This window comes from Corythoichthys intestinalis, chromosome 16 (genome assembly GCF_030265065.1).
Source record: "Corythoichthys intestinalis isolate RoL2023-P3 chromosome 16, ASM3026506v1, whole genome shotgun sequence".
Classification (NCBI taxonomy): domain Eukaryota; kingdom Metazoa; phylum Chordata; class Actinopteri; order Syngnathiformes; family Syngnathidae; genus Corythoichthys; species Corythoichthys intestinalis.
Genome location: NC_080410.1, coordinates 47,035,383 through 47,060,955, shown reverse-complemented (window position 1 = coordinate 47,060,955; position 25,573 = coordinate 47,035,383). Strand labels below are relative to the sequence as shown.

The 25,573-nt window shown below is 39.9% G+C and overlaps 1 protein-coding gene across 3 annotated transcripts in view; it reads right to left on the bottom strand.

Moving 5' to 3' along the window:
• The window catches only part of prkar1b (protein kinase, cAMP-dependent, regulatory, type I, beta), a 163,805-nt gene that overhangs the window by 92,396 nt on the left and 45,836 nt on the right, over window positions 1–25,573 (bottom strand). For all 3 annotated transcript variants that reach the window (XM_057860739.1, XM_057860741.1, XM_057860740.1), the window contains one exon: window positions 24,811–24,902. In XM_057860739.1, the coding sequence (XP_057716722.1) occupies window positions 24,811–24,902 (92 nt within the window). The remainder of the gene's footprint in view (window positions 1–24,810; window positions 24,903–25,573) is intronic.

Genomic DNA, 25,573 nt, shown 5'->3' with positions numbered 1-25,573 from the left:
CGCAGCCATAGAGGTGGAAGCCATTCAGCAAAACGGTCAGAACTAAAGACGCTGTAACCGGACTGTTGTCTGTACTTGTGCACTGGAACCTGTCACGGTAGCATAGACAGAGCAGACGGGATGTATACAATAGGAGGCCTTGGGCCAAATCCCGCCTTTCTGCAGGCCACTCGGCACTTTTGTCCCTGGCTAATGTGTTCCTGTGTGGCGGTCAGTCTATGTGTTGTTCATCGGGCACGGCTGCGCTGTCAAGCCGCTGAAGGGTAGCAGGAACATCATGTCCTCAATAGGGGTGGGAACCTCTTGGTACTTCACGGTATGATACCATCAGTGTTGGGAATAACGCCGTTATAAATAACGCCGTTACATAACGGCGTTATTCTTTTTAGTAACGGGGTAATCTAACCAATTTTTTTTTTTCCGCCGTTACAACGCTGTTTTATCGTTATAATCAACAAATACAGTACTTATGTACCGTATGTTGAATGCATGTATCCGTCTTGTGTCTTATCTTTCTATTCTAACAATAATTTACAGAAAAATATGGCATACTCTATAGATGGTTTGAATTGCGATTAATTAATTAATTTTTAAGCTGTAATTAAATCGATTAAAAATTTTAATTGTTTGACAGCCCTACTAATTAATAAAGTAGACAAACAAATTTTTGTCCATTATTTAATTAAAATATCCTAATGATTCAACAGGAACGATGGAAACACGCCCATACAACAAAAAGCTGCCCTTAAGCTGTTGTTTTATTTATTTATTTTTACAAGAAAGTGCAAAAACATTAACCATTTTAAAGGAAGTACTTATTTCTCTGAACAATACAATCAAATTTACACAGGTGGAATGAATGACACCTTTTCTGGAAACAAAGTGTCTTTAGAAATAAGACTTGTTTTAACCAATTTACTTTGTTTTCCCAGATTTCTGTACTATTTCGCATGTTTGTAGTGTTACCGCTGTACTTAATCATGGTTTTACACGTTCTGCATATGAAATATACGTTAGCGAATTAGCTAAAATCTCAAAAACAACAACAATAAAGGCTAAACAGTACAAGAGGGTTCGTGTACTCACCTCTTATAGACGCACATGGGTCTTAGCAACACACTCAGAACATTTTTTTAATTGACATGACTTGAAACTACAGCTGGACATCTGAACGACAATGAGCAACTCTCTTCCCCTCTCGCTCTAAAAAATAACCGGGCATGCAAACTGGTTAGGGGTGAAAAAGGTGACAAAGTCACATGGACACACGGCATGCGTGGAAAAGTGCTTTTCATAGTGCAACCAGAGACATCTCGAATTAAACACAGTACATAATAATTTCATATATACAAGTCTAAATCTCTCATCCTGAAATCAGAACATAAAAGACGCATTAAGAAGCAAATTATACAAAATCTAATTCATAAAATATACAGTATGTCCCATTTGCATTAAGCAGAGAACAGCTGTACTCCCGTCTCTCACTATTGTCAGTCATTTGTTGTCACGAGAAGAGAGAGGCGGTGATAGGTCGAGGTCATCTGACTAGAGCAGGGGTCCCCAACCTTTTTTGCACCACGGACCGGTGTTATTTGGGTCTTTTTTTCACGGAACGGTGTTCTGACAAATTTTGCAACCCATCAAAAATTACAACGGTGTGGTTCTGGGCATGCGCGTAACGTTTAACATAGCTGCAAAATGCGCAAATGCAGCTATTCCAAAGTAAACACTACACAAACTTTCTTGAAAGAAAGGAATATTACCTTACGTTTCATCACGGAAGGACTTGTAGAAAAGTTCTCCACTGATTCATCCTGCCATGTTAGCTGCACACCGCTCTCACCAATCGCGACTTCGCCTTTTTGTTAAGCATTAATTAAGAAGCCCGCTTCACAGAGATACAATGTTGGAAATTGCAGCAAGGTTTTCAATGCTCTTGTAGCGATGTCAGGATATTCCAGAATGACTTTAATCCAGAACCTCGGTAGAGTTGTTGTCTCAAATGTACGTTTAACCCTTTAAGGTCTGGGCCTATTTTGTCTGATTTTGCATGCCCTTGAAGTTGCCTTTATATTTCAAAGACAGAATTGTTTACGATGGCCTGGTTTGGTCCCTTTTTTTGTGACACCTTGAACTTCATGTACAAACTGTTGTTTCCTTCACTGACCAATTATAAATCATAATTTTGGGCCCAAAAAGACCAAAAATTCCAAAATCGTTTTGTCAAAATTTTTAATATTGATGTCCAATTGACAACCAAACATGCGTAACGAACCGTTTTGAAACTTTGTAATATTTATTCAACATGTTAGGATGAACATTCAACCAAAAAAATTTAGAATAAATAGTCTTTTATTTGACAATTCAACATAAACAACAGGTATAGCCATTGGCGTTTTTTGCATTTATACATGTTCTAGTCAAAACAGGTTATATACAGCAGACCAAACAGTGAAGAACAGTGAAAAAATATACCATCTAACACAAAAAGTGTTTAGAGGCCATCTCTTTATGAGTTTAGGTATTGCGGCCCATCACCTGATGAAAACTATGTACACACAATCAAGCTTCTTGAACACACATTTATATACACAAATTGAGAAGACTGATTGTGGGAAAAATATATATATATATAACATTGGGGGAAAAAGTATTTTCAAAAATATTTACAATAAACAAGTTAAATTTTTTTCAGGCATGCCACTCCGAAAAGCAGTTTCGTCCTGGAATTAGACACAGGGCTACATCACAGCCCACACTTCCATGGGGTGTCGGTCCTCTTTCCACCCTTCCATTTTCATTTCACTTTACTTTCATTGCCACTATAAATGTACATGAAACAAAAGTCAGTATTTATGAAAATAATAAAGTATAAAATAAAAATATATACAGCAATAAATAATAATGGAAATCTATATGTATGACAATAGAAAGAATACCGTAGCTGAATATGTGCTACATCCCTAATCTTCATATAGAAAGAAGACCACAAATTATACTTTGATCTGATATGCACATTTTATTATTACATACACAAACACGCACTTATATTGCATCAAAATTAACTTTGTCTTGCAATATCAAAAGAAACTTTTACAGCATTAAAAAAAAAAAAAAAAAAAAAAAAAAATAGAGTTGGCTTACCTCTGCTCGTCGATGGCGTCACCCACGTGTTCAAATCCGTCACTATCTTCACTCGAGGACTCTTCCGAAGAAGACGAAGATGACGAATTTGGACCACCCTCTTCCTCAAGTTGATCAAAAAGCACAATTGCTTGCGCTAAATTTAGTTTTCCGTTCATCCTCAAAGTCACACAAAGTCGCTCGCTCGCTTGCTTGATTCAAACGGCCGTCGCTCCCCCCTCGCTGCTTCAGAACACTCCTGCCTCTCGTTCGGTGGAACCTCGCACGGCAGTTATATTTAAAAAAAAAAAAAAAAAAAAAAAAACGCATTTTGTGCTTCCACTGTGACTTCGAAAGGGTTCGTTTGATTTGTGATTTTTTCATGGAGCTTCCGTTTTGAAAAAGGACAAGAAATGATGGAATTATAGACATAAACAAATGATCCATGCAGCGTTTTAATGTTTTTTGAGAGGACAATAAAACTATAAAACTTAAATGACAATATCTCACGTTTTAGGTGGTCGATTGACTTCAAATAACAACGAGAGTAAACCGCAACTTCCGCACTTTAAAACGAGACCAACCAACGGCATGTGGTTGACGTAATTAAAACGCGAGGGTGCTTCAAAGACGACGTGCGCTGAGGACGCGCCGGCGCGTCCTTCGACTCTCAAGGGTTAATAAGGTCGCCGTCGTTTGCGATCTCTACAAGTTGATCTTCCAGTTAAACACTGCTCGGTTTATTCACCAACGGGTCACGAATCCACTCCTTCGCCGTTCGTGGGTCTTCGAGGTTGTATGCTCGTCAAGTGCCCTTTTCGCCGTAACAATATCTCCAAAGACGTCTGTTTTCCAGTCATCTCTGCTTGTGTGGGGGCTAATTATTTCCGGAACAAATGTGCTGCGCCCGCGGCCTAGTAATACGTTATTATCGATGACAAGCGCACGTAGATATATTATATACACAAACAAGATGTACTAGAGCAGTCCAATCAATGGATTTCCGATACGACATCTAATCTATCCCGTAGTATTATATCTAGAGTACACAGGGATATTGGTGTGTTAAGCGGGGACACAGGGTTAATTCGGCCAGAATGCGGTTGTTATTAAATTATTATTTCTGTTCAGCCCGGTAGCAAATACGCACCGGAACCGGTACCGGTCCGCGGCGCGGCAGATGGGGACCCCTGCATTAAACGATCATATTATATATAGGCTTCACTGTTGGATTATACTTTATGCTGAGTGTTTTACCATCATAAAAGCTATCAGACAAATCACACACACACAGAGATACAAAATAATGCGAAATAATGATTGCTAGATGCAGTCTGTACCCAGTCCACTCATTAATTTCAGCCGTTTGGACAAGGTTAGAGCCGCGATCCGACTCCATCACGTTCATTTGTATCGTTAGCCGCTAGCATTAGCATGTGGGTTGGCTATCAGTGGAAAGCACTGAAAGCATCCTCTCCTGAAATCGTGAGAACCAGGGAGGACAGCGGGTGAAAGCCCGTCTGGAAGCCACCAAGAGTCTACTTAATGTCGGGTGAAAGTTTGGCGAAGCTCCCTTAAGCTCCATCACCTTTGCTTGTAGCATTAGCCGCTAGCGTTAGCCTAAATTATCATTTCTGTGCGGCTCAGTAGCAAATGCGCATCAGAACCGGTCCGCGGCCTGGCAGATGGGGACCCTTGGACTAGAGCAGGGGTGAGCAAACCGGTCCTCGAGGGCCGCAGTGGGTCCTGGTCTTTGTTCCAACTGATTCAGCACAGACAGTTTAACCAATGTGGTTTCAGTGGAAACAAGAAGCACCTGACTGCAATCAACTGATTGCACTTGTAAGAAACCAGATTGGTGAAAGGTTGTACTCATGATGAGTATGAACAAAAACCAGCACCAACTGCGGCCCTTTATGGAATAGTTTGCCCACCCCTGGACTAGAGTGTAGTTTTGAGTGTGGACTATGGTTTTGAAGTTAGCTGTTTCACTCGCTCGTTGACAGAAACCCCCGCCCCAGCCCCATTTTTTTCTCCTCGGATCTACGTGATTCAGAAGAACGACCCATTTTTATTTCAAAACGACGAAATTTCGCCAAAAGGTGGCAAGTTTGCATGCCTGAATAACTGTCCGGTCGCACAGAAGACTGCCCGCTTTGCCTCCCTGTCTCATACACAAATTTATGTTCCAGTCTTTCAAAAAGAAGTAAATCTCTCACTCATTTACAGGCGGCATCCATCATAACGCTGTGCGTGCATCCGTTAAAGGTGTCCGGGCGGCAGACGTGTCTTGAATTTCGTTCCGCTATGAGCGGCAGTCATAAAGTAAGTGGGAAAATCATCGCTATTGAACCTTTACGAAGCGTGATCGAATCGTCACGTGTCAAATCGCGATGCATGTAAAAATCGATTTTTTGGAAGTCCTCTAGTGTCAAAGCGATCATATATCGAGGTACCACTGAAACGACTTGATTTTAGGAATCCCAATTCTAAGACTACCCCAGTCTTAGAACCACCGCAGTAGCGATGAGTCTGTTTTTGAGGACACAGAGTACTGAAGAGCCTTTTGGAAGGCTTTTACGAAAACATTAATGGTATAAGCAGCTGAGAAGGCAGCGCTGACTCATTCTTTTCTGGAACTGTCCAGCACAGAGACTCGAGGGGTACATTTTGGAGGGAAACCCGACCTTTTAACAGGACCTTAGACGCTACTATTGCTCCATGACTCACTGTGGATGAAGTAGTAGATGGGAGCGAAGAAGTCTGCGGGGCGGAAGAGGCAACGGGGGACAGGTTGAAACACCGTGAAGTCTATGCCAGAGGACAAAACTTTCCATCCATGTACTCTTGTGTTTTCCCCGAACAAGCCTAGCTTGATCAAGAAAATACTATGTGTGTGATTCGCGGTTTGTAAAGGTAGTGCGCTGGGGGAGGTGGCGATGGTCGCGGTTCACTCAGGCCTGCAGCTCTCCTGTGGAGAATGACCTCATCGCCTGGCCCCTGGCATTGTGGCGGCAGCACAAAGCCACGCAGGGGACGCAGAGAAAAGGACTACACATCAGTGTTGGGGGAGGGCCTGCCCTGGGTGCCAGCGTGCACGTAGATGCACAAGAGAGAGAGGGGAGAATGACAGGAAGAGGAAGACTGATGGAGAGCGAGACGTCTTGAAGAAAAAAAAGACCACCAGGCGCTTAGAAGGAACACACAAAGAGCAAGCGAGGGAATCCTGACGACAAATGCAAACAAGACACAACAGAAAACCTGCTAAATTGTTTATGCTCGTGAATGATGTTACGGCCTAACATGCAATAAATTAGAGTTAACCACCTGAACACACAGACAAGCTCCTCTTAAATGATGGGAAAAAGCCACAAGGACAACATACGAACAAATACCTACACATGCAATCCTGACAAGTCGGTTTAATTCCATTGCTCTCTTTGTGTGCAAATGCACAGGGAAGATAATCAAAATTGCTCTTTTTATGTATGTGTATGTATGACACATGAGTGGAGGTGAAATTATGCATCATCTGTGTGTGGCAAAAACACCCCCTAGGGGCTGATAAGTGGTAATACCACACTCCTTTTAAAGACAGTGTTTCAAGACAGCATTAGACTGATGCTGTGGTATTTTTCTAGGCTGGAAATACAATTTTAAAATGAGAGAATCAGGAGAATCTTCTTTATTGTTTAACCCCGTGCCATAGACTTCATAACCAACTGACATGACACGAGAAACGGGGCCGATTCAAATATTTACAAAACCAAAGCTGCTACCGACCTAAAACCAAAACAGGCACCTACCTTAGCCATACAGTGGGGCAAATAAGTCTTTACTCAACCACTAATAGTGCAAGTTCTCCCACTTGAAAATATTGGAGAGGCCTGTAATTGTCAACATGGGTAAACCTCAACCGAGACAGAATGTGGGGAAAAAACAGAAAATCACATTGTTTGATTTTTAAATAATTTATTTGCAAATTATGGTGGAAAATAAGTATTTGGTCAATACCAAAAGTTCATCTCAGTACTTTGTTATGTACACTTTGTTGGCAATAACCGAGGCCAAACGTTTTCTGTAACTCTTCACAAGCTTTTCACACACTGTTGCTGGTATTTTGGCCCATTCCTCCATGGAGATCTCCTCTAGAGCAGTGATTTTTTGGGGCTTTCATTGGGCAACACGGACTTTCAACTCCCTCCATAGATTTTCTGTGGGGTTGAGATCTGGAGACTGGCTAGGCCACTCCAGCACCTTGAAATGCTTCTTACAAAGCCACTCCTTTGTTGCCCTGGCTGTGTGTTTGGGATCATTGTCATGCTGAAAGACCCAGCCACGTCTCATCTTCAATGCCCTTGCTGATGGAAGGAGATTTTCACTCAAAATCTCTCCATACATGGCCCCATTCATTCTTTCCTTTACACAGATCAGTCGTCCTGGTCCCTTTGCAGAAAAACAGCCCCAAAGCATGATGTTTCCACCCCCATGCTCCACAGTGGGTATGGTGTTCTTCGGGTGCAATTCAGTATTCTTTCTCCTCCAAACACGAGAACCTGTGTTTCTACCAAACAGTTCTATTTTGGTTTCATCTGACCATAACACATTCTCCCAGTCCTCTTCTGGATCATCCAAATGCTCTCTAGCAAACCGTAGACGAGCCTGGACGTGTACTGGCTTCAGCAGGGGGACACGTCTGGCAGTGCAGGATTTGAGTCACTGGCGGCGCATTGTTACTGATAGTAGCCTTCGTTACTGTGGTCCCAGCTCTCTGTAGGTCATTCAATAGGTCCCCCCGCGTGGTTCTGGGATTTTTGCTCACCGTTCTTGTTATTATTTTGACGCCATGGGGTGAGAACTGACCAAAGCACATGGTCCCAGGCTTCAACTGGGACCGTGTGCTTTGGTCAGATGAGACCAAGATTGAGCTTCTTAGCAACAAACACTCTAAGTGGGTCTGGAGTGCCACCAAAGATGCGCATGCTGAAAAGCACCTCATACCCACTGTGAAGTATGGGGGTGGGTCAGTGATGCTGTGAGGCTGTTTCGCTTCCAAAGGCCCTGGAAACCTTGTTAGGGTGCATGGCATCATGAATGCTTTGAAATACATTTTAAATCAAAATCTGTTGCCCTCTGCCCGAAAGCTGAAGATGTGTCGTCACTGGCTCTTTCAGCAAGACAATGACCCTAAACATATGGCCAAATCTACACAGAAATGGTTCACCAGACACAAAATCAAGCTCCTCCCATGGCCATCTCAGTCCCCAGACCTTGTTTTGTTGGCAAAAGGGGGGTGTACAAAGTATTAACACCAGGGGTGCTAATAATTGTGGCACACATTATTTGACGTCAAATAATTTTTTCTTTATGTGGGATTTTTGACCCACTGAATAAATGCACTTTTATTGAAGGTTGGATTTTTCTCTTTTTTTCCATTAAGGTCCCATATTATTTGAATTTTAAAAAAAATTATTAGAAGCTAAAAAACACATCTTAACCAGGGGTGCCAATAATTATGGAGGGCACTGTATCAGTGACTTGTTTACAGATGCCATTTTTTTCATTGTGACGTAATTTGTTTAAAAGTTTAAAATATGTGAGAGAATAATTTTTTAAAGTCGTTTTTTGGGGGGGGACGAAATAAGAGACATCAATTAATGATTCTAAGCTAAAAATGACAGATATCGAATAATAAATAATTAATTACCTTCATTTTATGGCTGGGTTGAAACAAAAGCGGTTCTGTGATGTCTGTAAATGGGGTTTCCAGGGTAAAACTGACCAATTAAAAATAGTTCAGAGGCCTAATGTGCCATGAATCTGCTCTCGCAGCATATAGACATATTGTTCTATCAAACACAACAGTTCTTTTGGCTTAAAATACAGGAGATTATTTTAAAGGTGTGCAAGAGAAGAAACTGCTTTTTTAGACTTGTCTGTGTTTTCTGCCATATCTATAACTGCCTATATATTTCAAGCTGTTTCTGTTCCTCTTGTGCTTTATCTCCATTGCTGATTTCAATTATTAATTATTATCATTATGATTTTTTTTTTTATTCTTTTGGTGATTAAATGCATTTTTTATGTATAATTTTATTTCCTGTTTCGATCGTCTTTGTTTTTACGTTCTATTGATTTAATGTGATTTTTATGATCTTCATGTAAAACACTTTGAAACGAAGCACAAGCCTAGCACATACGAATGTCATCATTTTCCTATAAATTTGCGTCTGATCAGTGTTGTCACAGATTACTTGAAATAGTAATTTAATTACTGATTACGCCTCAAAAAAGTAATCTAGTTACTTTACTGATTACTTCACTATCAAAGTAACTAAGTTACTTTAAAAGTAATCTATCAGTTACTTTTTATCCATTTTTCTCCCTTTGCCGCCTCAACATAAGAATGACAACAGAAAAATGTCATCATGTGTAACTGACTTTTCGATGATTGAATTTAAAGGGGAATATCAGAATTTCGCGCTAGCTTAGCCACTCCGGAGCCCTAAAACTAAAATATTTGACAAACTGCTTGGAATTTGTTGAAATCAACTCCACCGACCAATTAAACCCCGCTAACTCTAAGATTAAGCCTAATGTCAAAACTTCAGAATTTCGGGTTATGGTTAACAGCATATCAGTGCCAATGTAAAACAATGCAAACTGACGGCACAATAATCAACAATAAACAAGTGGATTGTACAGTGCAAGAAACACAAAGGTGGTGGCGGGCGCGGATGCGCGTGCAGCCGTGCACATTAACAACCGGGAAGTACTCCTCTCAACACACACGCAGTCAATTTGGGCACAAAACGTGGCGGTAACTAAGCACTTTACACTCAATCGGACTTACAACACATCCCACAGATGCTAAACGAACACATCACCTCACAGCATAAATGTCCAACACGCATATCATGTAAACAAAGCTTGCCAACTTGACTGAGCGATGACTGCCCGTCGTTGCTACGGCAAAGCTACGAAACGGCCGCGCATGTAGGGGGTCCAACCTTTTGCTGATACCCTCCAGAATGAAGGAAAAATACTCACCTTCATTCATGGATATCCACAGATCAACATTCCCTTGCAACGTCTCAACACTCGGCGCGAATGTCCACCCGCCTCAGTCCCACAACACGTAACGCGAGACCAAAACAGGAAATAGCTAAGAGGTTGTCATGGAAACACGTACCGGGAACCTTTTATTTTAGCATTTTCTATTCAAAATGCTCTTTGTACATGACTACAATATTCTTCATTCTACATACGTTATGAGGCAATGAAAAATAGTAACACAGAGACACTAAGGAAACTAACTTCAATCAGATTACTGGTCTAGAAAAATGAACGCGTTGGATTACTCGTTACTGAAAAAAAGTAATCAGATTACAGTAACGCGTTACTAACTAACGCGTTACTGACAACACTGCGTCTGACGGGGCACCAACTTTACGTAGGTAAAATTCTGAACTTCCCCTTTAAGGCTTGCGGTATGTACCTAGCCTTAGATATCAAGCCTGATCCCATTTGTTCTGTGATAATGAGCAAAGCGTTCATTCGATATGGCCGCACAGCACTCCACCTCAGTGTTGTTTTGTCCTTTCACGCCATCCCTTAAATAAACTTCCGCCGTAAGGCGAGAATCTTTTTCTGGGGATTTTCCCCCCACATTTGCTACTGTTTGTTTAGCCAAGTTTTTCTATCACTTGATGATTTATTTATTGTTGTAGCTCCTTCCAGCACGCACACACACTGTGAGTACACTGAAGATGTTCCCTGTCTGTCAGCAGGGGCTAGTGGAGAAGGTGCAGAGGTCAGGCTTTAGGGGTGAGAGTTCAACTAATCGGTCACTTCATCAACTCATTACTCTGCTTGTTAATTAGAGGATTTAAGTGGACGGGATGAGGGAAGGGCCGCCCCCTTCACAATTCCTTTCTCTGCTGTTGTTATTGTTGTGCTTAAGTTGAAACAGTTCAAACCGCACAATCTTACTCTTAACATTGAGCGTGCGGAAGGAAAACTTAATCGTTCCTGTACTGTTGGTTACTTAGTGACGGAAAGAAACCATTTGTGGTGTTGTCTTGAGAATATTTATGCGATTATAAATGACGCACAATTTAAAGAGATGTGGTGTTGTTATACCACAAATTGCAAATTCACATTAAGGATGGTGGGAGCCATCTATTAGGGGCGACGCCTGGATTCGTACAAACGTGTTTTGGGAAGAATACGTTCCAATTACACTAGGATATAACAAAACAAGCCAGAATTGAAGAATTTAGAATAGAAGTTGTCTCAGTAAGTGGTTAAAAAGGACAAAGCGGACAAATAGAATAGCTGTTTGGAGTCGCACTGAAGTGTTTATCTAGCTCAATAGTTACAGGTAGGGTTGTTCCAATCATGTTTTTTTGCTCCCGATCGGATCCCGATCGTTTTAGTTTGAGTATCTGCCGATCCCGATATTTCCCGATCCGATTGCTTTCATTCCAATCATTCCCGATAATTTTTCCCGATCATATACATTTTGGCAATGCATTAAGAAAAAAATGAATAAAACTCGGACGAATATATACATTCAACATACAGTACATAAGTACTGTATTTGTTTATTATGACAATAAATCCTCAAGATGGCATTGACATTATTAACATTCTTTCTGTGAGAGGGATCCACGGATAGAAAGACTTGTAATTCTTAAAGGATAAATGTGACTTTGTATATTGTGACTAAATATTGCCATCTAGTGTATTTGTTGAGCTTTCAGTAAATGATACTGTAGCCATTTAACTGTTCAGCCCAAATGCATGATGGGAAGTGCAACCATGACTGTGCGTAGTGGCACCAATTGATATATCTTCTCTGCGTTGGGAAGTAAGATAGGGTGTTAAGGTAAAGATCAACCACTGCCGTTCTTCCCACATTGCTTCCAACGATATTACTAATTATTGAGAGAGGGATTTTAAGGCTTTAGCCAATCAAAGAGAGGCTCCAAAGACTGCCAAAATTCTCGCTACTCATTTTACGCTGCCTGTTAGCTCTATATATAGGTAAAACGGCGCCATTTTAGATTGAACGCGACAATGCGTGAGTGGGTCGTGCAGCGCATCCGTTAATTGCATTAAATATTTTAACGTGATTAATTTTTAAAAAATTAAATACCACTGTTTACGGGATAAATTTGATAGCCCTACTTTAAGCCAAAACTTTAGACATTTTGTCTGTAACGTTAAGTACAATTAGAAAAGACATTTTGTCTGTAATGTTAAATACAATTAGAAAACGATTTAATTTAAAAAAAAAAAAATCTATTAAAAAAGGCATGTCCGATATTTTTTTGCCGATTCCGATACTTTGAAAATGACGTGATCGGACCCGATCGATCGGGACGGGCCAATACTGCAACAGCGGGTTCAGATAGTAGAATTTGCAAATAATGTTAAATTGTTGGTATGTTTACATTTTTCTGTAAAGTCACTCTGTCAGTAGAAATCAGTTGGAACAACAGATTGTGTTTCTCATGTAAAAACAATGGGAAAAAGGGCACATAATTGAGAAGCACTGGCCTAAACCAACAACCAACATTACTGGAAGAAGTCAAACCAAAACAGATGAAGAAGTTATCATTGATCAATACTAGGAAATTTATGGCAAATTTGCACAGTGGGAACGATCAAATGCAGTTTTAAAATCACTTTTTGAAGTGCATATATCAGTGTTGTTTTCGTCAATGATGACGATAACGAAAATATTTCGCCAACGAACAATTTTTTCATGACGGTGACGTCACGATGACGCGCTGAGAACGTTGGGAGACAAAAACATAACGAGATGGAAGCTAGTTGTCGTCTGACCACACGAGCATGAGATGAAAATTCGCCATAATTTCAGTCATATATTCACGATGTGTGATATTTTCGTATTGTATGTGTAGTTTGCACGCATTTTGCAGTGTTTGGTCGTGTCGCTCATGTGACGTGCTGCCCCCCGCACACCCCACACTAAGCCTGTGCCCATTCTAGCAGAGCCGAGAACGAAAAGTGGTATTTGCCATGTGGCATTTTTTGCCATGGGGCAAAATGGATTTTGCCATGTGGCATTTTTTTTGCCATGTGTCATATTTTTGCCATGTGATAAGTAGATTTTGCCATGTTGATATTTTTTTTTGCCTTGTGGCAAAATTGATTTTGCCATGCGGCATTTTTTTTGTCATGTGACAAAATGGAGTTTGCAATGTGGCGTTTTTTTGCCACATGGCAAAATGGATTTTGCCACGTGTCAAAATGGATTTGCCATGTGGCCTTTTTTTGCCGTGTGTCATAATGGATTTGCCATGTGGCATTTTTTTGCCATGTGGCCAAATGGATTTTGACATGTGGCATTTTTTTGCCATGTGGCAAAATGGATTTTGCCATGAGGCATTTTATTTTGCCGTGTGTCAAAATGGATTTTGCCTTTTGGCATTTTTTTGACATGTGGCAAAATGGATTTGGCCTGATGGCATTTTTTTGTAATGTGGCAAAATGGATTTTGCCATGCGGCATTTTTTTGTTATGAGGCAAAATGGATTTTGGTTTGTGGCATTTTTTTGGCCATGTGGCAAAATGGATTTTGCCATGTGGCATTTTTTTGCCATGTGACATTTATTTTTTGTTATATGGCAAAATGGATTTCGGTTTGTGGCATTTTTTGGCCATGTGGGAAAAATGGATTTTGCCATATAACAAAATGAAAATGCTACATGGTCAAAAAAAATGCCACATGGCAAAATCCATTTTGCCACATGGCAAAAAAAAAAAAAAAATGCCACAAACCAAAATCCATTTTGCCACAAAATTTTGCCACATTACAAAAAATGCCATCAGTCAAAATCCATTTTGCCATGTGTCAAAATCCATTTTGCCTGCTGGCATTTTTTTGTAATGTGGCAAAATGTATTTTGCCAAGTGGCATTTTTTTGTTATGTGGCAAAATGGATTTTACCATGTTGCATTTTTTTTTTTTTTTTTTTTTTTTTTTTGCCATGTGACATTTTCATTTTGTGATATGGCAACATAGATTTTGGTTTGTGGCATTTTTTGGGCCATCTGGCAAAATGGATTTTGCCTCATGGCAAAAAAAAAATGGCACATGGCATAATCCATTTTGCCACATAGGAAAAAAATGGCAAAATCAAATCTTGCCGCATGGCAAATACCACTTTTGGTTCGCGTGTTCTCTCCATTCCAGGCTCCTTTTGTGACACATATCTGTCAGATGCTGCTTGGTAAGTTTTGTTTTCTTGTCTTGGCTACATATGCCATGTCGCTACACCCTTTAAAGGTGTGCGCTGAGTGATAATCACGCACTAAACTAACTTGTAGTCCTAGCATAGCGTTTGCGTTAGCATTTAGCATGGTGACTCGGTGTCTTCTTAAACTGTTGGAAAACATTTTACATACAGTTCGTGGCATCCAGGTGAGTTTAATTAATTGCAAATAACGTGCTGTTTTCCTGCTGAGTGTGTATTATCACCATGAAAATGGTGATGTCCTTGTGGACTCTCCAGTTATGTGCTCGTCTGTCATGTTTATTCGAAATTGTTGGAAAACTTTAGTTATTCATAGACTAAAACTTTTGAAGTTTATAGACGAAAACATTTTAAGAATTGATGACTAAAACTAGACGAAGAGGAACACATTTTGAAATGACTAAAATATAACCAAGACTAAGAAGTATTTTCGTCCAAAAGACTAAGACAAAAATTAAAATGGCTGCCAAAAATAACACTGGTTTGTGTGTGTATGTATGTATATATATATAATTTTTTTTCTTCTTCTCCAAATCAGGAAATGTTAATTTTGCTTTAGCCCGAGGCGAAAATAATTAAAACACTAAATGGATATTTGTTTTTGCACAATTTTTAGAAATGCCGTTTCAGTTTTGAAACTATTTGCACTTTTAATTTTATTTTAGCCAATATAAAAATATATCTAATGTAGGAGTGCATGTTCACTGGTGATGGTTTACAGTTAACTGTGTGTAACCCAACATTAAAAATGGTCGTATCTTATTTTGATTAAAAAAAAAGTGGCGAGGGCTACCTGACTTTAACTGTTACCTCACTGGATCCCTACAGAAAAAAAGGGTGTGTTGTCTATTTTGGCACACAAACGGTGAATTAAAGAATGTTAGAACCATAGAAACACAAATTCAGAAGTTTGATGTTATATTCTATTTATTTGCCCTTTTTTTTTAGTTTCACTCAATAGAACAAACTTTTAAATCATACTAAATGAACCCGCACCGAACCGTGACACCCATACCGAACCGTGACTTGTGTGTACTGTTACACTCCTAATATTTATGCTTCTCAGCTGTGTTACCATCTAATTTTCTCCATCAGGGCTGCCACAAGATAAATAAGTAGGACATTCTTATAGCATTAGAAGTGTGCAAGGAGTGGGGTCAAAACACAGCTTTTTCCAGACATCTTTTTTATATCACTTGAGTAGGAAGTTAGATAAGAAAGGGAAGGAATGTGTGTTCTGACGAATGAAAGTTGACTTAACTGTTAAATTTGCATTTAAAAGAGGGATATGAAGGGCAGAGTCATCCAACCTCACATTTGTCTTATCCGTGCCTTTAATCCGCGCGATTATAGTCAAAAGAGAAGTAAGATAAGATGAAACCAACACAGACAGAACAATCATGTAACTGCAAGATAATAGTTTCGGTCAGTATGATAACATGGGTTACAGGGCGGGATGTTGGTTTAGCACCTGCTTGTGGCTTATCAGGCGTGCTTGTGTGGGCATATGATAATAAGGTCATTACAGCGGCTAATAGCTCGCCCGTGGAGAGGGGGTCCACCCAACGGCCTGCTGGGAGCAACACTGCAGCCAGCCAAGGTCAAAAGATAAAAAAAAGAAAAGAAAATGACTAGGCCTGCCTGCAGGACTGAACGGGCCCTCGCAGTTTGGCGCAACTTGGACGTCACGCAACTAAGAATGGTGGCAGATCTTCCCACTTTTATCATCTCATGAGAATCTATAACGTGCTCGAAACTCGCCTCATCAGAGATGGTTTTGTATATCCTGAGATAAGAGAGACATTCACACACCTAGGTGAAAAAAAACCCTACTGAACAGGGTCTTACAAAAAAGGAGGCGATACTGAGCTGTGCAGCCAAACCCTTATTCAAAGCGAAAACGTATCTTCTAATTGGGCCAATTTGACCACTTGTGCCAAATTTTATAGCTCTATAGCTGCCTAAGTTCCTGAAGAGATCTACTGCCTTTTAATGGCAAACAAAGGGTCATCATGGCAATAGACAGAGACATAGGGCTAATAAAATAGTATTACAAAAGGGCTCGTAACTACACTCACCAACCTGAAAGGAACTGGACATGTACTAATAAACAGACTGATTATTTGTTGCCACTAGGGCTGTCAAACGATTAAAATTTTTAATAGAGTTAATTACTGCTTAAAAATTAATTAATCGTAATTAATCGCAATTCAAACCATCTATAAAATATGCCATATTTTTCTGTAAATTATCGTTGGAATGAAAAGATAAGACACCAGACGGATGTATACATTCAACATACGGTACATAAATACTGTATTTGTTTATTATAACAATAAATCAACAAGCTGGCATTAACATTATTAACATTCTCTTAAAGCGATCCATGGATAGAAAAACTTGTAGTTCTTAAAAGATAAATGTTAGTACAAGTTATAGAAATAGAAACCCCTCTTAATGTTTTCGTTTTATTAAAATTTGTAAAATTTTCCATCAAAAAATAAACTAGTAGCTCGTCAGTGTTGATGTCATTACACCATGCTCACTCCCTAAACCCATAAAATCATTTGGACCCAAGCACCAGCAGAGGGCGCTAAACAACAAAAAACAAGTAACAAGTAACAAGCGGACATTACACTGCTGTCATTTTAATCTGAGCGGGGCATGTGCGTTAATTGTGTCAAATATTTTAAAGTGATTAATTAAAAATATTAATTACCGCCCGTTAACATGATAATTTTGACAGCCCTAGTTGCCACCAGTTGGCGCTGTAGGGTTGATGCAAATGATCCCATCAGGATCCTTCAGGGTCCGGCTAATAAGGTAGTACAACCAAAGGTCTTGTAACTAGACTCACCAACCTGGAAGGAACTAGACATGTACAAGTAAACAGAGTGACTATTTGTTGCCACTAGTTGGCGGTTGATGCAAATAATCCCAACAAAATCCTTCAGGGTACGACTCTCATCAAGCACGGGAAGTTTGGCTCAGATTTGTTTTATATCTGTCCAGTAAAAAAGGTAGTTTCATGTTTCCAGCAGGGGACTCCAGGCCAAATGGGTAATATTTCAATGCAATCGTGTTCAGGCTGGGATACACATGCCAGATTTGAGAAAACAACTGAACCTTGGATCAAGGTAGTCATTTACTGAATGAAAGGCCGACTCTGGCACCCCGCCCAGTTCAGGCCGTGAATGAAAACTCACCATTTAGCTAACTTTAGATCTCATATGTCTCATGAACAGTCTCACAAATTATGAGGAGGATACAGCGCCAAGGTCTCAAATGTGCACCTTGTAAATGGATAAAAAAATACATGATTTCCTGTTGGGTTTGGGGTATGGTTCCAAGAGACTTTTTGGTGGAGTTTTGCACACCCCTTTCGGGTCCATTTTGCAGTAAATGAGGGGGCTACAATTGACGTCATCACTCAAAATTAATATCCCAATATCTATAAAATGATAGCAGCTATAGATGTCCCGATCGATCAGGATACCGATCGATCAGGTCCAATCGATCAGGATACCGATCGATCGGGTCCGATCATGTCATTTTCAAAGTATCGGAATCGGCAAAAAAGTATCGGCCATGCCTTTTTTAATATATATATATATATATATATATATATATATATATATATATATATATATTTTTTTTTTTTTTTATTAAATCGTTTTCTAATTGTATTTAACGTTACAGACAAAATGTCTTACACTTATCCAAAGTTCTTAGTTTTGGCTTAAAGTTGGGCTATCAAATTTATCGCGTTAATGGCAGTAAATATTTAACGCAATTAACACATGCACTGCACTACCCACTCACACATTGTCGCGTTAAATCCATAATGGCACCGTTTTACGTATACATAGAGCTAAAAAGCAACGTAAAATGAGTAGAGAGATTCTGGCAGCCTTCGAAGCCTTTTTTTAATTGGCTAAAGCCTTACAATCCCTCTCTCAACAATTAGAAATATCGTGGGAAGCAATGTGGGGAAGAAAGGTAGTAATTGATCTTTTTCTTAACACCCTATGTTATTTCCCAACGCAGAGAAGATATATCAATTGGTAGCACTACGCAGAGTCTTGGTTCCATTTCCCATCATGCATTTAGGCATGGCCTTCAGTATCCTTTACTTAAAGCTCAACAAATACACTCGATGGCAATATTTAGTCACAACATACAAAGTCACAAGTCTTTCTATCCGTGGATTCTTCTCACAGTAAGAATGTTAATGCCATCTTGAGGATTTATTGTCATAATAAGATAGATCAAGATATATCAGTTGGTAACACTACGCAGTCATGGTTGCACTTCCCATCATGCATTTGGCCAGAAGTTAAATGGCTACAGTATCATTTACTGAAAGCGCAACAAATACACTAAATGGCAATATTTAGTCACAATATACAAAGTCACATTTATCCTTTAACAATTACAAGTCTCTCCATCCGTGGATCCCTCTCACAGAAAGAATGTTAATAATGTAAATGCCATCTTGAGGATTTATTGTCATTAATAAACAAATACAGTATTTATGTACTTTATGTTGAATGTATATATTCGTCCGAGTTTTATTCAATTTTTTCTTAATGCATTGCCAAAATGTGTATGATCGGGAAAAATTATCGGGAATGAATCAGGAGCAAAAAAAAGCAATCGGATCGGGAAATATCGGGATCGGCAGATACTCAAACTAAAACGATCGGGATCGGATCGGGAGCAAAAAAACATGATCGGAACAGCCCTAATAGCAGCACAAACGAATATTCTACTGCACAAATGTAGCACAAACGATTGACACAATTTTTAGTCATTTTTAATCAACATGGGGGTCTGGTTGACCTCAGATTGACCTATAAAAGAATTGTTAATATGTCAAAAACGTTAGGACCACAACTAAAATTTTTTTCAGCACAAACCAATGACATAATTTTCCTATAAATTTGCATCTGATTGGGGGGGTAACTTCCCGGAGGTCTTGAGATTAAAGATTGGGAAAGTTTGCAATAAATGATGGTTCTAAGGCTACGTTCATACTACAGGTCTTAATGCTCGAATCCGATTTTTTTGTGTTTTTCCGACTCGAGTGAGGCATTAACTTGACGGTCTGAACGTGACAAGTAGCATAGAACTGGACCATTTCAAATCCGATCTGGGTCACTTTCGTATGTGGTTCAAATCTGATCTGGGCCACATTTTTCCAGACTGTCGCAGCGGTCTGTACTGTCCAGTCTCCGGAATCGGAATTCATGCGCTAATTACGTCTGCAAACAGCTAGAGGCACGAAGGACGGCAGCGATGCAGGCATTAGGGCCTAGCTTGAACTCTGCTTTTAAGCACGAAGCGGGATTGACCACAGTCATAAAAAAATAAAATGAAGAAAAGGATAACCCTGTCAATTTTCGATTTTAATTCTGTGCGCCGAATGAGCAATATTTCATTATTGCACACATGGCCGAGTCGGGGCAAACTGACGCACCCACGTCATTTCACGCACACACGTCAAGGCTTATGTGTGTGCGTGTATGCATTCTATCAGTCCATATAAACTTTGAAAATAAAACTAAACGTGGATTATTAATGTCTGTTATTTGTGTCCTCTTTTTAACGAGCTAAATATGATAATCCCTGGAATGACGGATGACAGCCAACATGTGTGGTCATTTGTTTTGATGCTTCTGCGCATGCGGGTCGTCTTGCTCAGCCTGTGTCGGACTGCGAATTAGTGCGCATGCGTAATACTTGAATGGTCTCAATGGACAAAGGCAGTCTGAACGGGCATGCCAAAAAAACAGATATGACAAAAAATCGGATTTGTGCATTAAGTATGAACGTAGCCTAAGACACCCAGCCAACATGAAAAGAATCAGAAGAGAGTGAGAGGAAGAGAAAGTAGACTACAGTCACTCTCCATCTGTTAACGTGCGTCAAGGCCCGACAACTCAGTCACATCTTCAGTAGTCAGACAAGTTCAACACGTCATCTGTGTCAACAACAGATGAAACCAGTGCGCATAAGTGTGTTGCTTTAAAACTGACCTCAGCTTTGTTTTTGATCGTTTTTAACCCATAAAGCAGCTATAAAATGCCCGTTTGGTTTGCTAATCGCAGGGCATGGCAACCAAATCATTTCCCAACAAGACTGACAAGTCTGACTAGTAACTCGCTGAAAGTGAGCATAAAAGAGACCGAGACGTCACAACCAACTTGCTAGCGCGCCCTTGAAAGACCGCGCACGACAATTCCGCCCACAAATCCCACAACAATTAAACTCTTGTGCGGTGGTTGATGTTAGCTGTGATTAGCGCGACAACAAACATGACAGCCAGTCCAATAAAATCTGCATCATTTCACAGTCGTGACGACGCCGTTATACATATGCAGTCCCAATGGCTTACGATGTTTTCCACTGCAGCATAACTTTAATCAGCGACATCAGCCACCCAAGTTTTTTGTTACTGCCCCAATCTATAACATGTTACACTCCACATTGACGTGCAATCAGAGGCCCGCATGCCCGTGCCAAGGGAGAGCCATAAATTGCTAGCTGATGAAAGAGTGGAAAGATTGTGTTTTGGGTTTTGTCCGCGGAAGCTTTACCCGACAGCATAGCGGCAGTCTTTTCCTCTCTGAGGGGCGTAATGGATTATCCCAGTCAATGAAACACTATTCCGGTTGGCAGTCTTGCCCGCCAGGCACCTTTAGACTCTTTTTCCCAGCACCCACTTTCCTCGCAGGAGCCAGAAGCAGAAGGGATATCTGAGAAACACTGAGGGATGGAGTAGGGGGGTGTAAAGGAAGAGTGAATAGCAGGAAACTGAATTTAAAAAGCAGAGAAGCAAACAACTGAAGAAATGTATCTGTTTAGCAAACCCCATAGGTTGCCATCACAACCAACAACACAACACAACAGATACATGAGGCTTCATCTCCTAAACCACATCTGTCCATGTCTAATCCGAGACCCCATCGGCCCCCGCACGTGTTGCGCGACAACAGATCTTAGGCAGGCAACACTGGCACACAGTGGCCGTGGGAGAAATAAACCGCAATACTGCTTGCAATGTCCCAGAATTCCGTGCATTCTCACATAAATGGAAGAGGATACATTATACCAGCGCTGGAGGTTTTCGATGTGAAATCACTCTACACATTCCCTCGCAAGGGTTTCCTGTCCACGCGCTTTTCCAAATTTAAGAGCACAGGCGAAGGATAACATTAACTCAACGGCTGCCATCGACGGTGATAGATGAACAGGAGCTGCTCTTATAATGAATGGAACTTTGGTATCTTAACATTTCGAATTACGGATGTCCCGATGCCGATTTTGTTAATTCTGATCCGATTTTTTCAAGGTATGTTACCTACCATAATTGTCGGACTATAAGGCGCACCTGATTAGTAGTGTATGGTTGTTCCGATCATGTTTTTTTGCTCCCGATCCGATCCCGATCGTTTTAGTTTGAGTATCTGCCGATCCCGATATTTCCCGATCCGATTGCTTTTTTTTGCTCCTGATTCATTCCCGATAATTTTTCCCGATCATACACATTTTGGCAATGCATTAAGAAAAAAATGAATAAAACTCGGACGAATATATACATTCAACATACAGTACATAAGTACTGTATTTGTTTATTATGACAATAAATCCTCAAGATGGCATTTACATTATTAACATTCTTTCTGTGAAAGACTTGTGACTTTGTATATTGTGACTAAATATTGCCATCTAGTGTATTTGTTGAGCTTTCAGTAAATGATACTGTAGCCATGCCCAAATGCATGATGGGAAGTGGAACCATGACTGTGCGTAGTGCTACCAATTGATATATCTTCTCTGAATTGGGAAAAGATAAATTGCTACCTTGCTTCCCCAGATATGTCTAATCGTAGGGAGAAGGATTGTAAGGCTTTAGTCAAAAAAAGGCTCCAAAAGCTGCCAAAATTCACTCTACTCATTTTACGCTGCCTTTTATCTCTCTATATAGGTAAAACGGCGCCATTACAGATTGAGCGCGACAATGCGTGGGTGGGTCGTGCAGCGCATGCATTAATTGTGTTAAATATTTTAACATGATACATTTTTTAAAAAATTAATAACCACCGTTATTGGGATAAATTTGATAAACCTACCTTAAGCCTAAACTAAAGACTCTGGATGAGTGTAACATATTATGTTTGTAATGTTAAATACAATTACAAAACGATTTAATAAAAAAAATATATATATATATTAAAAAAAGGCATGGCCGATAATTTTTTGCCGATTCCTATACTTTGAAAATGACGTGATCGGGACATCTCTATACTAGTGTAAGCCGCCACGGACCAAATTTGACATGAAAACGTAGATAAGCGGCACTGGACTTTAATCCGCAGCCGTCTTCACTGCATTATTGGAGATTTACACGAAAAGATATTAACCAGTAACACTTTATTTGACAGGGGCATCATAAGACTGTCATCAGACCAAATGAACCACCACGAAGCTTTGAAGCTTCATTGCTTCAAGACATAGGGGTGCACGATATCCATTTTTTGAAACCGATACCGATATCGATAACTTCCTGCTCCTCAAAGCCGATACCGATATCGATAACCGATAATAAATATATAATTTTTTATATGTATAACCTGAGTTTTTGAACACCTGGAGGTTTAAAAAAAAACAAAAAAAAACTAGTGGTGGATTCAACATAGATTTGCCTTTGATCTCATCAGATTTTTCATAATGACATGAACAAAACAGTGCGGTTCACTTCTGCACTGCCCGACAGCCAGCTAAGAATGAATTCACTTCCATAAACCACAAGGCTTGGTCTGTCTTTGCTTTTATGGGAAGACACTCGTCGTAATATTATATGTGAAAGTACAACAGAAAAATACACATATTCAATACTCAATATACAACAAACTGCACAATAAACTTATATACACAGCTATTACATGTATAGCATAGCACACTAGCTTGAGCTACTAAAGCATTGGCTGGCTTCTATAACACAACTTATGAAGTTCTGTACATATGACTAAGGCTGCAGCAATCGAATATTTTAGTAATCGAGTAATCGACTGAAAATTCTATCGATTAATCGAGTAATCGGATAAAACAAATATATTTTTAGGTGAAGAGCAATTATAAATATACATGAGAAAACAAGACATTTCATCTAATGTTCAACCATTTTCAGTCAATCAGTGTCTTTATTTTCGATGTATATTGTTGAAAACAGCCAACAATTGCATCAGATGTAACTAGAATAAAAAAAAAAGACTAATTCACTGCCTTCACCCAAAAAACCTTTAGATCTTATTAAAAAAAGAAAAAATATATATATATATATACACCTAAAAATGCCGTTACGCTTGATAACACACATCACTTAAAAGTTTTAAAGTTTTAAAAGGCTGCCAGGCTTCTCTTTTAAGAGCATTAACTCATTTGCTCCCAAAAACATATAAATACGTTCTATTTTTAATTGTTTTAGTGTCCCCGTATAACGTCTTTTACATGTTTCTTCAAAAAAGACATCTCTTGGTCGTGATTCAATTTAGCTCCAAAGCACAAAGCTGAAAATCCATTTTAAAGCAATAAAACTGGCCACTGGAGGGCAGTAGCGCATTTGGTAAGACCCGCAACCCGATTCAACGGCAACGAATGGCCAAGCAGCACGACCGGGCGCCGGCGGAAGATGGCCGAATGGATGCGAGGCGGCGGACGACCGAGCAGAACAACCGGTAGGATGCCCGGGATGCCAGGCGCTTGACGACCGAGCAGAACGACCGGGACCACTAGTGCAGCAGACAATGCCTTTGACCTGTGCTGCTCGCGAGCAGAGCCCGCACAGACTCAAAAAATTTCATCTTTATGAGACAGACGGCGATGAGGGAAAAGTTTAACCGGCTGTCGCGGCACAACAACGTCATCTTTCAGTTAGTTATGTTTAAATAAATTGTTACTTTGCTATCAAAAGCTCTATTTGTCTTGTTGTTTATGTTATTTTTTGAAAGGAAACATTATTCAGATGTTTGGGATGTAACTAAAGCAAAAAATAGCTGTGTATAAGAAAGTTATGTTTGAAATGTATGCTTTCACAAAAAGCTCAATTTCTCCATTTTTTCCATCAGAAATTGGAAAATTGCTCAAACTAAGCTATTTTCTAATGCTGATTTCTAAAGAATGGAAAAAGATATGAACTAACTTTTTTTTCTGCTGAAAGAAGAGTCTAATCTTTCTTATGGTGGGATCCATGTTTATATAGCAAAAGAATAGAATTTTCTGTGGGCCTTGCAAAATCAGTCAAAATCCAGTAAAACGGCCGGGAGCAAAGGGCCTTGCTCCGGTGAAAATGGCTGGGAGTGAATGAGTGAACAATTACAAAATGTGCTTACTGTACCTTCTCTCATTGTCATCCAGGTGAGCAAACAGAACATTCTTGGAGATTGCCTTGGCCAAGGCGGTCATGGTCTTGTAGTCTTTTGGGATCACCTGTGTAGGCAAAGCAGTGACGTCAATGCCATCTGCAGGTGGACACATGAAAGCAACCAACGCGGATGAATATATATTAAGCATGCCTTCAAAAGTGGACGTTGTGAGGTAATTAAAGAGTAGAGCGCTACTCATATGCAGATAGGAATATCCTACACGTGTGCCTGTATTTTCGGGAAAACCCATCTGTTCGGGGACTGTCCTCGAAATGACGCGCGGCCATTGAAAATCTCCAGGGGCCTGAACTCATTCATAAAACATGCATTTTCATGTACCGCACATATGCATCCACATCGCCACATCAAAGTCAAACAAATGTGCGTCCAAAAAAAAGGAAGGGGGGGATTGTGCATCCCAGATGAAAATTCAAGTCTTTTATGTGCGCGGATGAGAAAGAGGAGACGTAATAAGTGTTTTTGTTCCAACAAAATGATGGTGGTTGGGGGTGCTGGGGATGTGCTGTATAAAAAGTTCAAGCAACAGATGTCGCCACAAAAAGGCGACCACGCGGCACAAAACTAAATAAAGGAAGTGGTGAGATGAAGCCTCGGTCTTGTCCAGGATGAGAGAGAAGCCCGGAAAAATGTTGAATAAATCAATTTTCGACTGAATGATAAGTTAAACATTCATAAAGATCTTCACATTCTCCCAGTAACTTTTTGTGGTAACTA